General features: G+C 41.5%; 1 protein-coding gene across 5 annotated transcripts in view; it reads right to left on the bottom strand.

Annotated features, from left to right (window-relative positions):
* daam2 (dishevelled associated activator of morphogenesis 2) overlaps positions 1–16,367 on the bottom strand; it is a 120,824-nt gene that overhangs the window by 43,192 nt on the left and 61,265 nt on the right. For all 5 annotated transcript variants that reach the window (XM_033642162.2, XM_078174933.1, XM_078174932.1 and 2 more), the window contains exons 4-5: positions 13,641–13,715; positions 7,333–7,427 (exon numbers count right to left, since the gene is read on the bottom strand). In XM_033642162.2, coding sequence (XP_033498053.2) covers positions 7,333–7,427; positions 13,641–13,715 — 170 coding nt within the window. The remainder of the gene's footprint in view (positions 1–7,332; positions 7,428–13,640; positions 13,716–16,367) is intronic.

The following is a 16,367-nucleotide window of genomic DNA, read 5'->3' as shown; positions in this document are numbered from 1 at the left end:
TGGTAAAACAAGGGCTGAATAAAGGGTAACACACATAAAACTGACACACATACACACACGTACGGATCACAATAAAACCAGCAGCCAAGGTGCACATCTGTGATGTGTATAGTATATCATGGCATGGAGGGAATGGCTCTTATGGACTAGGTTTACTGTTTAATCTACAGGGAGAAGTCTGTGTGTGTGTGTATTTGTGTGTGGCTTCAACTCATGTGGGCCATGTTCCCACAATGGCTTTTGTTTATCAAGACACAAACACACACACACACACACACACACACACACACACACATTAATCAGACACTTATGAGTGGATGCAATGATTTACATTTACTCCCGTTACAACAGCCATGTTGTCTGTTGTGTACTTTTGTGTACTTCAAATATAGTATCGCATCTACCTTAAAGGGACAGTTCATCCCCAAAATCAAAAACATATATTTTACCTCTTACCTGCAGTGTTATTTATCAGGCTAGATTTTTTTAGTGTGAGATGCAGAGTGTTGGAGATATCAGCTGTAGAAATGTCTGCCTTCTCTGCAACATAATGGAACTAAATGGCACTCCACTTGTGGTGCTCAAAGATCCAAAAAAAGGCCTGTGCTTGTGACAGTGCAAGACTTAATGGCATCCTCATCGGCTGAGCTGTAACGTTAGCTAACTCATTGGTGCTACGTGAGTTAGCAGTAGATTTATGCTTCGTCCTGTGTGGTGATACGGTTGGAGGAAAGAAAATAGTTCCTACATGAACTGGCCCTTTAATTGATCACTACTTTAATGCACCACATGGCTTTAGAATGAGGGAAAAACACAACTCTCTCTCCATACACCACCTTTCGCCTTCTCTCCATCTGTTTATTGCCATTCCAACACAAATCTCCCTCACCGGCAGGCTCAGTCTCTTTAAACCTGCACGTATCCACCCACCTCATTTTTCTCCATTTCCCCCTAAAATGCTAACTACCAAGGGGTGAGAAATCTGCGCTCTGAGAGAAGCAAAAACATTGCTCCATCCAAGAGTCTTTAAAAGGTGTGATACTCCCCTGCTAATGCATTTGGTAATATGTGAAAACAGATATAAAGTTCACTCTCTGTTAAGCGGAACCTTTGAGAGATCCGGCGGCACAATGTTTTGAAGGATAATATTTGCATGTGGTGGTAGCAAATCGTCCAAAGGGCTATTGACACAGGAGCGGGGGGAACGTCTGCAGTCGACTCGAGTCAATATTCTTGCTGGAAGAGATTCGCAGAAACGATGTCCTGAGAGCTGTCTTGGGAAGCATTGTGATGCTCTACTGACATGAGCCTGGGACTGCAGAGCATTCTGGGCCAGCACGGCCTCAGTGACCTCCGGGAAAGCTTCATTTCCTGTCCTCCTGCAGTTATTTCATCACGGAAATGACAGCCATGTCTTAAGATACAAGAATGCACACACAGTATGCTCCTCAGCACGGACATAAACATCAGTACAGATGACCTCAATAAGTCAACAGTGCTTACCATATGTAAGTACACTGAGAACGTGTAGTTAGAATACCACGAGAAAGTGTAAATATTTAAATATCTGAGTGCTAAATTGAAATGTACACCAGACTGCAGGCATGATTGGACTACATGGCTGCAGCAGCTTTGTGTTTGCATATTGGCCCTCATATGCCCACTTGAGTCGAGCTTCAGCCTTATGTGAGTAAACCCACAACCCCAGCGTGATGGTTCAAGCTCCATTTGACAGCTGGTAAACAGAGCAATAACTACTGGCACAGAAAATGAGATAAGCTGTAAATTCACACGAGAGAGAACTTCTGCCAATTTTGAAATGTCTCCGTTTTATGGCTGTTTATAATTTATCAAATTTATAGTTGGAATAAGACATCTGGGCCATTAAATTGGTTTAACATTTATAACAATTAAAACCATTTTTTGATTAATGGCGACTGAAGTACACAGCATTACCCTGGACTCATACAGTGCAGCTGTTCTGGAATGACGTATTGTGATGTGATTTTTGTTGTAACAACCTTGCGGTCATCTCGTCTACATCAGTTTCCATTTCCTACACTACCCAGGATGCTTTTAAAGACAACAGGCCTGATATGTTCACATTCAGTTGCTGGGTCTTACTTCAGTTGCGAAAGAAAGGAAGTCTTAAAACATATCTCAGGGGCAAAGTCACAAAAGAAATTTCACTGCTTTTGTGATCACTAAGACAAAAAGAAATTGTGTAATTCTGTCTGTCAAATCATTTACTGTATATGACATCTGGCTCTCGCTGCTAACCGCTACATACCACTACTTTCACTGGCTGGTCTCTAAATGTGTCTGTATGCAGTTTGGTGTTGAGCAGGTGGTATACAGTGGGACTTCAGAGCATTTTCACTGAAAACAGCTGCCTGATACGGCCAAAAATATCACTATGAGGCTGGTGAGTGAACCAAAACATTAAAGTTGTGGGCCGGAAAGCCGAACAATGAGTTGAAAGTCACTAAAAAAACTCAATAAGGCCGAGAGGAGCTGCAGATTCAGCTGATAATTCTCTGTAGGTTGTTTTCACATTGTCATTTGATACATTGCTATTACAAAGATATTGATAAAACCCACTTTGAAGGGATACCAAAAATCTGTTACACTTATTTATGTTGTCTTTTCTCTTCTTTGATCTCCTACGTTCTGCTTTTTCTTGAGAAACACTGGATACTTCTACCTCAGGATGCTCCAACTTTTTTCTTCCCATGCAGATTCTGATATCTCAGCTTACGATATTGCTAATACCAGGCATCGACCCAACACCAGTGCTGTCTTTTCCCCACATTTGCATTTTTACCTAATTGTGTATAACACAGAGGATGATTTTTACACATTGTAACATGAGGCCGAGGATTGCTGTGAAGCTAAAAACTGAGTCATAAGCCCATATGACTTAATAAATGTAACTTGTAGCAGGATCACTGAATTCTATGATGAAATGGGTGTTTGTAAATGTGTTCAGTGTGGATTGTCATGTCATGGTTAATACCTGATGATGATATTGATGTGGCGGACCTGCTAAGTGCATGCTTTACAATATGTTTGGTTGAATTATAGTATGTGATAAGGGTCATAAGCAGACCTCTCTTATTTAAGAGATTTGATGGACAAAAGAAACGCTGAAAGCCATTTAACATCCATCCCAATTTACAGGGTGACAGCTGCAATGTGCAGCGTGTGCTTAGTGCCACTGTGTACAGTGTTACTGTTTCAGTGTGGAAGTACACATCATTAAAGGTATCGTTTTTAATGTGGATGTCCCTTTAATTCCATATACATCAACACACATTGAGCATATGACCCAAACATGTCACCTTGTCATTTCAGTGGCATATAATCAGCCTGTCAGTGAAAGAGACAACAGTGGGTGGCCTGCTGACAATGTGCTGCTTTTGTGTGCTCTGCCTGGCACCCTGCATGCCCACCATGTGTTTGTGTCCTGTGGCCCTGCAGAGCCGGCTGAGGGCACAAGGGCACCTCTTCACAACCAGGCCCAGCTGCCTCTCTGAAACGCCAGAGGGGAGAAGGGAGGGAGGCCATTTCAGGCAGTCATCCAAAGGCAGGCATGAATCAAAGCTGACTATAGACAGACACCACCATGTCTCACAAAATGCTGCCATTAAAGCACACAGCACACACTGGGACCAGAAGGATTTATAGGGGATCTTTAGGTGAAGCTGATGGCCACATTAAATGACACAGTTCCCCCAGACATCTAGGCTGTCAAGCAAAAAGTCATCTCGCCTTTTTTGTTGCCTAAGCCACCCATTTGTCACAAAGGCAAGACTTGGCAGGACATTAATACGCTGCCCAGGCTTTCCCTGAACACCCATATTCTGTGGGACACACCTGCTACCCACATCACTGCTACAGTGCTTAAAAACATCTGTGTGCTAATGAGCAATAAGTCACTCTGTGAACAGCATGGGTACAGGTGCATTACTGAACAGTGTTGATGAGGTCAATTATTTACACTTGAATACAATATAAAGAGTTCACGAGGAAGAGAGAAACCTGGAGTGGCAAAACACCTGCAAACTTTCCAAATAGTGCAAGAAAAGGATGTATCAATATTAGTATGTGAAACTGGGCTAGGGTAGTTACTCTCCCTTTCCACCCCTCCCCCACCTCCCTACTTTACAGGCTGAACTGTGCAAACTACATAAATAATGCAACAAGTTGCAACTGAATAAGGAAGTTTTCATAACTCTGCATCACTAAACTCAAAGTCCTTTGAAATGTTGCTTTGTCTAGCCCTGTTGATTGTGCAGAATTATTTGGAAACAAGAGATCTACAGATTCACATCAAATGAGCACCTCAACTAAGAAAAAGTAGTCCCACACTCTGACTTATTCTGTATTATGTAATTATTACCTCCACCAAGAGGTTATGTTTTCAGTCAAGTTCCATAATATGTTTGTCTGTTTGTCAGCAGGATTACGGAAAAACTACTTGCCTAATTTTTCAGAAAACTCTGTGAAGGGGTGTAGCATGGGCCGAGGATGAACCTATTAAAATCATGAGGCTGATACACAAATTACATTTCAGTTTTGTTAACATTGCAATATAGGGCACTTGACTTACTTGGAGGTTTACGCTCTCCAAGTGCCCTTCTCCATGCTTCACTGGAGCTAGCAATAAAGGAATAATGTGGCAATGTATCGTGATATGTTTTTTCAATTGCCGCTGTGTGTGCCTACACATGCTTTACCGCAACGGCAGGTAATGACCAAGATGCAACTTCTGCAGCTGAAAACGAAGCCAGCACAAAATGCTAAAAACTGCCAATTGCCGAACTCAAGGCTTCCAAATGGGAGTCCACAAACCAGTGGGTGACATCACAGTGGCTTAGTCCATTATTTTTTATAGTGTCTATAGTAATGACATTAATTACATGATATGAATTAGAATTTTCTTTCCTGATCATGAATGTCTAAAAATAGTTATACTTCAGTGGCACATCTGAAGTCCCATCTGGGATGCATGACAGGAGCATCAAAGCAGGTTCAGGTGATGAATCAGAATTAATGAGTATTCCCAATATTTCCATCTCATTTAAATACAGTTTAGAGGAGTTCCTGAACAAATTGGTATTTGTTTTATAAGGTTTAGGAACAGAGTAATATTTTTTTAAAACTGAATTTGAAATCTTTAACTTATTCGAGACATTTGGTGTACTCAGGTAGTCATTTGGGGCCACTGTTGCATGTTATACCCTCACTCTCGTTCTGTGTCCTCTTTTTACTGTCAACTTAATAAAGACAAAAAGAGGTAATTTATTGATTTAAAAAGCTTATAAACATTGTCATAACCCCAACTAACACATATGCAGGTCACCTTAGGAGCATTCTTGTTTAAGTCAGATGGTTAAACTTCTGGTGTGTAAGATTCGCAACCAACTTAAACAGACTGCAACCAGCTTAAACTTCTCCTGGTTAGAATTCTTTCAGTGTTAATTGTTCAGGAGGTTTTTACCAGGAGCTAAATAATCCACAGAGGTCTCTTCTTCTCCAAAAGAAACAGATCAGATGATTTAAACTGGTATACACACTGAATAAAGCAGTTTGAAGTTACAAATCCATGTTTCCCTGACACTGTTTGGCATGTCAGCGGCGGATCTGTAGCCTAGCACCTGCTAATGTGTGCTCACCTTTTTTCTCTGATAATTTAAGATCCAGATGTCCAGGAGGTTTTTCCCGGGAGCTGAATTATCTGCGGAGGTCTCCTCCTCTCCAAAACAAATGAACCTGGTGATTTAAATTGCTAAAAACTCTGAATAAATCAGTGTTTGTCCAATGCTCTTGTTGCAGAGGGGCTGCTAATTACAATGGCCGAAGCAAAAACACAAAAATGCTGGCCCCAGATTGGTTTATTCGTTCTGGGCTACTGTAGAAACATAATTATTATATTTTATTCCATTTCTGACAATATATGCCCCTAACTCTTACATACTGGACCTTTAAGTTAAGTATCTAAGTGAGAGTGCATACGTTCAGTGTCTTTTTTAATGACCTATACATCTCACACACTAACCCAAATGTTGTTGTCTTGTTTTCTTGTTATAAAAGTTATTGTGATGTAACCTTGTGCATCGTGTTGAAAATACTACTGATGCTGATAATAAGACGGACCTGCCTAATGACGCTTACATTTGGCCATTTGTAACCATTTTTGTACAATTATCACAAGAGAGTTTTACAAAGAAGGCATCTGGATAGATATCTAAGAATTTTGAAGGACAAGAAGCAGCTTTTACTTTGACGGAACAGCTTCCTGTCACGCGTCTGGACTCCAGCAGCTGCTTACCAGCCTTGCTCCTAGTTATTATCATGGTTTGGATACCCGTACATGCGCAGATACAAACACAATCATGCATATGGTACACACACTTGGCCTACAAACACACACAACCCAGACATGACCCAGACACTAAGGCTGCCCTGGGTTTTTTGTCACTCTGCACATTAGGTCTGTCACTTCATAGCTCCCCTTAAGAAAACTCAACACGCCCGTTTTGGTCCAGACCACTGCATCACATAACTGGCACAGGTTGATAGACAGCTTTTAAGGAGCTGCTGACAGGGAGAGGGAGGTGGTTTGTATTAGTGGGCTCTCCAATGTCCTTGAATGTTTCTTTGTGGTGATGACTGAGGTCTAACAGCTGCTGATGACCATGTCAGGGAAGGGTAAGTCTTAAAATATTATTAACGGGACATATTGCAATTGGATGTTATTGAAAAGGCCTTTTTAATTGTAATCCTGCCGTGACAAGAGACTGACTTCATGGAGAGAAAATCTTTTCTGTTGTATTTTACATTATTAACTGGATCTAACATGTGTGGCGGTGTCTCTCCCATAACTGCACAGGCCTGGCAGGCTAACAGGAATCCCCATCAACTCACTTGGTGTTTTTGTATCTTAAACTGAGTAGTCCAAACAAGATGCAGTTAAAACAGATTAGTGATGCTATTTTGCCCTCATTGTTCTCCATGTTAATGAAAACTCAACTCTTGGCATTTGCTTCTATTGTTCTTCACCACAGGGAGAAGGAAGTAACAGGCAAATCAGCCTTGAAAGTGTTGTATTTTCTTTTTCAGTAAGTGCCATGTGGTGGATCTAATTCATACCAATGCCATCCGGCCAAAGCAGCTAACTCAGAGGAAACACTGTGCAGCATTACCTGAACAGGTTCAACAGCAGGAATGCATGCATTGAAGGAGAACCAAGTTATGCAGAGCTCTGTACTGCCTGCAGCAGAGCAGAGGAAAAGGTCATGGTTTATTTGGACGGAGAGGTTCACTCACCTCATCGGCTGAGTCCGAAGTGCCGTCTTCAGATCTTCCACCACCTTGTTCCTCATTTCCATTTCCTCCTCATCAAAGGCAAACAGGGTCTGCATCTGCAGAAATGGTAAGAAATGAGAAGAAAATGGAATATAAGTTGAAACACAGCTGATTGATAATGCTAAATTTTAGCTTTGTAGGTAACAGGTGCCATTGGGCGAACTACCTGCTGGCAAGAGTTCTGTATTTTTCACTTTTAAGTAAGAGCCATTCATTGTTTCTATGGGTCAACACAAGAATGTTAATCTTAATTTGGCAGCCATAAAACAGCAGCAGTACATATTTCCTCCCCATACAAATAACCGTGTTTGTTTCAATTAGTCTGAGCATCACAGACAATCAGAGTCTCATTAGTTGACCCCCCCCCCCCCACCCCACCTAAAATGCCATTTCCCTTTGAAGCTATACAACATGCCAAAATAAGTCATGCAGGCAATTAGCTCCAATCAAGCTTATGACAAATCATAAAAAACACTTAGACTTGTGGTAGTGTTAATTCATTTCTGCATCACTTAAAGGCTCCCCTTAGCAACATCAAAGAGCTGCTGTGCTCCCATTAGTCAGGGCCACAGGGCTTCTGTTGAGCCTCTCCAGGCTTTTTCCGAGGCTGCCCGCTGCCAAGAGCGATGGTTCAAACAGTGTGTGTTTCAGCAGTGGAGTAAACTAGTCACAGTGACTGCCTATTAATTTGCCTGAAAAAATATTTGCTTAAATGCGACCCTGTTTTCCCGTCCTTAAACCCTTACTGTACAAAAAGACATACAGGTTAAAGTTGGGTGCAAATATTCCATAGCAACATAGGACTTTTTGGACATTGCTAAGTGGAGCCGGGCGCAATGTTTGACTACCCAACAACAGCTTTGGTCCGTCCAGTGTGTGAGTGTTTAATCTAGAAACAGTGCAGTCAAAACATCCATCATGTCGATTTAGCCTCAAGCCCAGATGGTTCATGGACCACGTGCCAAGAAGTAAAGGCTCTGGCTCCTGTTTCTCTAAATGAATATGTTCATAGTCAATGGGAAGTTGGACACAACAAGTGTTGGGGAGAGTGGATGATTTGTTTGTGCTGAAAGCCAGTTCACCGTGTCAATGAGTCTCGCCAAATGACTCCTTCCTACATCTGCTCTTTGTAAACTCATTCGAACCTGTGGCCAACATGCACATACGGATACTATTAGAGCCAACTGGTAAACCAGCAGAAGGTACTTCCCTAAATCCTTGTTATGGGAAGTGCCCCCCAGAGCCAAAGCTATGCCTTCGAGCTAGTCGTCAATGCGTCGTTAACTGTGTAAGTGATGAGTGCAGTCATCAAAACCTTAATCAGGACCATGTGGGTCACTGATGCGCCAAGTAGGAAGTATTTGTTCAGTATAAATGAAGGTGAGCAACATTATTTTAGCGTAAATAGTGATGTAAAGCCTGAGGCACAAAACTTAATTAACTTAACAAAATGTGAGCTAGAACCTAGCTATTATCCTATTGTTCCTACGTGGGTAGAAACTAACACTGAAATTGAATGGAATGATGTGATCAGGAAACCAGTGGAATTAACAGCTTTGTTTAAATGGAGTTCAACTGAGTGCCGGTTAGTTTGTTAGCAATCATGTCTCTTTAACGTCACTGCTAAGTAATGTAGCTTGTAAACTAGAAATAACTTCCCAATACAGAAGCATTGTTACAAGTGTTGCTACAGTGTTATTTTAGCATGGAACACTTGAATGTAATCTTAAAAAAACACATAGTTTTAAGAAGGATAAGAGTGAACCGAAACAGCTCAGACTACTGCAGTAAGCTGAAACTCCAAAAAGTTTTCATCCCAGGTAGTCAAATACCAACGCTTTCTCATGCCCCTCAGCATGTGATACTGACGCTGTACACACCCTTTGGCATTTCTGTGTGATACACCCTCTAGCATCTGTATGTGATGCACAGCTGTGACCTTGGTGAAACACATTCTGTCACATGGTTAATGTTGTCAAGCAGCTGCAGTTGGGTTGAGGCAACTAAACTACTTGGTTGAGTTTAGAAAAGGGGCATGACAAAGCGTCAGTATTTGATGATCTGGGAAATAGAACGGGCTGAAAACTCACTTAAGTGTGCTGCAGGGACAATGTTTTATTTGTGTGTGTGTGTGTGTATGGGTCAGCCTGGATGTTAACATCGTTCATGTTTTGTTCAGCTAGACAGTCTTCCCAAATGAGAACCACATTTATGATTTTTGAAGCCTAAATGCAATTACCAGAAGTAAAAAGCTATCGTTAGGCTATAAACTAAGTGTTCGCGTTTGGCATTATGACGTTTAATGTCAACTGTCTTTTTAAGATACAAAATAGCTATGATTATGATTTTAAACCTACTTTACTGAATGTCCAGTTTGAGTCTTTGTTTTGTGGTTGACAAACTGCAAAACAGCTGAGTTCTGTGTGTTTCTTCACATTGGTATGTAAAATGACCTTCCCCTTGCCTTTGTTTTGGACACCCTTTTTTGCTTATCTACAGAGAGACCTATCCAGGCAGGAGCTTTGAAACTCAACACGCTAGCTTGGACACAGCAAGGCTATAGAAACTCTCGTAGAGTCACAAGGACGTTTGAATTATCACTCTGCAGTCAACAAACAACCTCAAGGCCCTGACATGGTTTTATGAATGAACATCAAGATGCTGGTTGTACAGTAATCTCTCAGGGCGGCAACGCAAAAATGAGCTCATCCAATAACTCAGCTACTATGGAGGGGCTGCCTCTGGTGAGCTCGCCTGGGAGCCAAGACATGAAGTCATGGACGAGCGGAGCCCCTTCAAATGTTGAAACGCGATGTTGTCAAGATGCTGTCTGGGGCACAGTGCTGAAGAAAATGGAAGATTGATAGTGGGAGTGAAAAAAATGATTCAGGAAGGGGCGGAAATTGGTGGAGTTATGGAGAATAAGGGAGACTCTGCTAAAGTGAGGCTCGAACAAGAGACTGCTTGTGTAAAAAGGGGAATGGAGACTACCAAAAAAAAACTCTCTCAAAAAGTTATTTAATCTGTTCTAGAGTCATAAAGTTTTAATCTTCTTTATGCACGCAAAACCAGTTCTGACACTGATGTAATACAATTTGCTTACAGTTTGAATACATTTGTTTCCTATTTTTATTGAAACATATTTTTTCAAGCGATTATTTGCACTGACACTTTCTTGAAAATGTCTGGAACGGGTGAATATATTTATATCTCTCATCAGAATGGCACAATGTTACAACTGTTTTATAAAAATGTCAAGACTTTATATACTGTAGACTGCACACACATGACTCACAGACTCAGGTTGTTTTGCAGTAGATATAGTAAAAAGAAACAGAAAGGCTGAAACATAACTCTGACAGTGTGTCTGACACCTAATAGCACAGAGGCACCGCTACAGCCCTGGTGGATTTTAAATTCTTGGCAACTCACAAATCAGCACTTTCTCTTGACTACACTTAAAATATTGTGTATGTCTGCATGAGTGTATGTGTGTGTGTGTTGTGTGTACTGCTGTCTGAGAATGACAGTAAAATTGTTTCTCCAGACATCGACACTAAGCTCAGGTACCATTCAGAGGTAGCTCATTCTTGTCCCCTGAGTGGAGCCAGTAAACAAAAACAGCTGTAAAAATAGCAACCTTCAACATGGGTTGTTGCTATAGGCATGTTTGCCAGAAAAACAAACAACATGGCAATAAACAGATATTGAATGCCATTACTTTTTGGCTCTATGTTTATGGTGATCTGTGTAAGTTATGGTTGAACAGTTTATCTGATCTATGGCCTGGAAATACTTGTAAATGTATTAAGTGTTCGTCTGTTTGGCAAGAGGAAGAAAAAAAAAAGTGGAATGTTGAAAAGTCTATTACTGCCATGAGACGCTGATGCTAAAATTGCAAGACTGTTTCCACCAATCTTGCTTATGCCTACCTTCACTAAAAGACCTTTAAAAGACCCCAGGCTGACACCCTCTTACAGCTAAAGACAATGTGAGGTTTTAATCGCACACTGTAAGATTTTGCAAAGAGTGGGGATCTTGCAGGTTTGAAAGAGTACAACTAGATTCCTTTTGGGATTATTTCCCATCCTGCTCTTGGCAAAAAATACTACGCCAACTCTCTATAAGCAATGTAATATATTAACAATTACATAAACAGCTAACACAGCTAACACATGATAAAAGGCATCACCTGTGGATGGCATTCTTATCAGTTCAGCATCACTATAATCCATAAAAGATAAACTGCATTTGCATACAAACTTTCCATTTTGTATTTTGTTGTCTCAACTTGCTACCACCTCAACTGACACCTTTCGATGCGAAGGAGCAGTGGCTCTACTCCAAGCTCCCTCCGGATGTCTCTTCTTCTCACTCTATCTAAGGCTAAGCCCAGCCACCCCACAGAGGACACTCATTTCGGCCACTTGCATCTGTGATTTCGAAAGGGGTCAGTTGAGGTGGTTCAGGTATCTGATTAGGATGCACCCTGGGCACCTCACATTAGAGGTGTTCTGGGTACATCCCACTAGTAAGAGGCCCCGGGGTAGACCCAGAACACACTGGAGGGATTACATATCTCATCTGGCCTAAGAACAACTTGGGGTCCCCCAGGAGGACCTGGAAAGCACTGCTGGGGAGAGGGATGTCTGGGGTGCTTTGCTTGGCCTGCTGCCCCGCTACCCAGCCCCGTATAAGCGGATAGAATGGATGGATGGATGGAACTCGCTACCAACCTCTCTTGGTTCACTGCCCTATTTCAGTGGGAAAAGCATTGAACCGTTTCAAAAGTTAAGATTTCTAAGTAAAAACTTTCCTCTCCTTTTACACAGTACAAGAGAACCGACACCTGCTCCCAGTCTTGAACCTCCCCGGAGTCCATGTTATAGTGTACCTGGTATGCTGCTTCCTGTTTGGTGCTGGTGACAACACAGCTATTGGTTGTTGAAAATGTTCACGTCATTGAACTTCACTATTTGTATCAGCCAAGACTCAAAACCTGAGATAATATTAATCATGTTTGATTTTAGCCAAACGTTAAGATGAGTCAAGACTGACTAAAGACAGCTCAGACTGAGTTTTATGACAACATTACTCCTGGTTCATTACAGAGCGCCCTACACTTTTGATGAGTATTGACAGAAATTAAAGAGCTGTTTAACATGTTCATTTATGTCTTGGCAAAAGGTTTCAGTTTTCTTCATGGTAACCGGACGCTATCCTCTAGTCGGCTTGTAAGAGACTGTAAACTTATGTGACTGAGAAGACAACAGAAGTGCCAGAAAAGGAAGTGGTTAGTGTGTCCATTAAGTCAAGCACAGAAGCTAGAGAGTGAATATTTTTTGTTCCATCAAATGCAGGATACAGGTGAGGAGATTCACTTGCCGAACTTGTGGATGACTGTCAACCACTGTAACGATATGGTCAACCAGCTCTGGCCCTGTGTTGCTCAAGCCGGGATCCACAAAACTTCAGTAGATGTGTCAGAGAGGCTAGCTGTGACTACCCAATCATGTTGTGTGACAAAATATGACGGTGTCCACAAAATTCTCCAGGTGTGCAACATGACAGAAAAATGTCATGCACTTTACCATAAATCAGGCTTTACACCAAAGAATCAAGATAACAGGAGCATGCCATGACATTGGAAATTTGGCTGCTGTAAGGCCTTACATGTCATTCTTAAAGAGTTCCTCTTAAAATGTCATGTTTTATGCTCTCTAAGCATTTGGAGCCAACTTGTCGTCCACATAAGGACTCAGGGTTGGAGGTCACTGGTCCAAACTGGTCAGTGGCCAAATGCACAGTCAAATAATACAACTCACAGAAGAGCAGTAATGTTTAAAATGGTACTGAGATTATGGTGGAAGACAGTTTTGCGATGGTATCCTGCTGTTTTTATTGGCAGCCACACTGGCTTGAGAATAATGAATATTGTCATCCTGGCTTTCCTCCGTGTCTTTGACAGTCGTTCCCGCTGACTGAACTGCTGAGCATCTAAATGGCCTGTTTGTCATCACAGTGTGTGTGAATGCTGGGGTCACGGCGAAGGAATGTAGTCATGCGAAAATAACAAGCAGTCAGCGGGGACACGATAAAAAGCGAGCCAAGAGAGAAGTCTGAGAAAGAATGACTGAGTGAACAGTGGTCAGATGATCAAAGTTAGTGAATGATATTGTAATAGTGACATTAAAGTTTGGAAGCAATATCTAGTCGTCTGGGGAGCTCAACAGAGGGGAACAGACATTCAGACCATGTGTTTGACTTACAGCAGCCATGGAGTTGATGCGGTCAATGTAGTAGTCGGGCCAGCTGGTGGCCAGCTTGTTGGGGTCCTCTTGCTCCTGTGCAGGGACACAAAGACACAATGAGTCACTTAAAAATCACTTTGAAACTGTTACAGCATAGCTCTGCTGGCTGAAGAGTAAGGGCAAGTAAATGGTGCATAAAGCCCACTGTAATTTACACATACATACAGTGGTACAAACATTAAGCATGTCTTTAAATTCTTGCTCCTCTAGTGGCTGAGGCCATCCAACTCTTTGTTTGAGGGCAAGACATCTCAACAGCTACTGGCTAGATTTTCAAAAAGCTTGGCACAGAAACTAAGGGTCCTCAGAAGTTCAAAGAAATAGATCAATTTAAGAATTGTTTTATCTTTACGTCTATGTCATGCACCCTTGATGCTATTTTTTGTGTAGCTTTTTTCCATTCATGTTGCTAAGTAGCATGATATCTGTGTAGGAAAGTGGTGTTTATATTTGTCATCTTGATTTCTAAGCTGCGATTCGTCAATTGCTTCTTTAACTTGGGGAAACAGCCAGCAGCAAAGAGCAAAGTGGATAGTTTTCCAGAGGTCTACCCCGGAACATGAATCCTAACGATTATGGCAATGCCCTGACATTTCCTGGAGGACTCAAGGGTGACAACTTGAGCAACACTCTGCTTTCCTGCAGCACTTACATCAGGTTAAAAGTGCTCCTTGACTGAGACACCTCCATGACAAAATATCTAAAAATAAATGGATGGATTGGCATGAATATTTATACTTCTCGGAAAATTAATCTTAATATTTATGGTGACCCTTCGACCCTTCGACAGAGGCACTGTCGGGTCCAAATTTCCACTTGTGTCTGGGAAATATCAAAATCTATTGGAGCAGACAGCTGTGAAATTTACAGAAAACACTTCTGCTCTACAGATGATTAAAGCTACAATCACATGGATTCAGGCAGACAGCAGTCCAACCCCCTCTGGACAGCAGAGGAAAAACAAAGAAACAGGCCGATGGCACAGAAGGACGGCAAAATGAAATGTGCATGACGATGTGTTGCATGGTGATGTCATAGTCTTTACATGAATGGGATAAAAAATATTAACATTAAATTATTTATTTTCATTTTACAGAATTATTCGAGTAATGCAAGTAGCTATAACATGCATCTTTCTCTTTATATTCTATTGCAAACTTAAAATTAATGTTAAACACCGAGTCAGACCACCTATGTTTTCTTCTTATGTGTAAGGGAGCAACATCCGGTTGTAGATTCTGTCATGGCGGACTGCCAAAAGTTTGGCTGGCAATGCCATCTACCGTTACCATGGCCAGTACTTTCTACTAGCCTCGCCTAATTTTACCATCCTGCTCTCATCCACTAAAATGATAACTGGTTTGTCGTCCATTGTCTGCCTTAATTTATGTAAATGCAGCATAACCATTTTTATTTTGGAAAATTTTTAACTTTTCCATTCACACTCAACATCTTGTCAATCCTACCCACTACTGGTAAGATGCTAAGAGTAGTGATATCATCAGTATGTTGTCTATGCTCTCCAAATCTTAACGGGTTTAGGTAACCAAAGCAGGGCTGCTAGTGCAGTGGTTCTCAACCTTTTTCGGACCCCTAAATTGATACACATTAGGTCACGGCCCCCCATTTGATAAGATTTTACTTCAGGGACCTCCACCTGAAAAGATATTGTTTGTTAGATGATGATTGGGACCAGAATTCTTTAGCTGCTGACTACAATTAAGGAAATAACAGTGGAGGAAGTGAAACCTGTGATCAGAATAGTCACTTTCATTACTCATACTCACATTGGGCTTACTGCTATAGTGAAATAAACAGTGAAAATAAACTACTTCTGAGGATCCTTTTGGACTCCCTTAAGAAGCCCTGGAGGTCCCTGGACCTCTGGTTAAGAATCACTGTGCTAGTGGGGCTCTGACTCACTCTCAACATTGTTTTCACTCTCCTAGTTTCATCCTTTCACTTTCTACCTTAGCTCAAACATCCACATAAAGACTAAACGGATCAGGCAGTCCAGTTCACAATAAGTGGGTCACAACATCCCATAGTATTCACTTGTCTTAGCTTTTATTACATGGAGAAAGAGGAAAAGAGGGAGAGGGAAAGAAGAACTGCCGTGAGGAACGAAGTGCACTCCACAACAGTTTTCAAATAGCTCTGTCTGAGATCAATTTGTCCTGGCCAATCCGAGGAAGCGTGATGCCACGAGCAACCAAGGCACAGGGGAATACAGAGACCATGTTCCTCGCGAACATCTGGTCTTGTTTAGCGTGGGCTTAGAGCACTGGTGCAGCATTGTTGTTGTTCTTGTTAGTGTGTGCACGTCAGCGAGAGTTGGAAACTTGCAGGCTGCCACATTCTTGCAAAACTGGATCATTTTGTAAGATAAGAGAGGAATTCTTTGGCAACTTAAATCCCAACGCAAGTCGAAATTTTTACCTGATTCAAAAATGAAGAGGAATTTAAAAAAGAAAAATCCTTTTTTTTTTTTTAAATAAATGTGGTGTAAAGACATGAGGCCACGACCGACTGCAGGGTTCTATAGACTTTCATCTAGGTATGTCATTTATTGAGTGCTACTGCCATATCACAGACACTCCTGACATTGAAGAGGCTCCGATCCCCTTCCTACACAAAGCTTCTAAAACCTACATTAAGCTGTGGGAGCAGATAGTTTGAGTTAGT

This window comes from Epinephelus lanceolatus, chromosome 15 (assembly GCF_041903045.1).
Source record: "Epinephelus lanceolatus isolate andai-2023 chromosome 15, ASM4190304v1, whole genome shotgun sequence".
Lineage (NCBI taxonomy): Eukaryota > Metazoa > Chordata > Actinopteri > Perciformes > Serranidae > Epinephelus > Epinephelus lanceolatus.
This window is presented reverse-complemented; position numbering and strand designations above follow the sequence as displayed.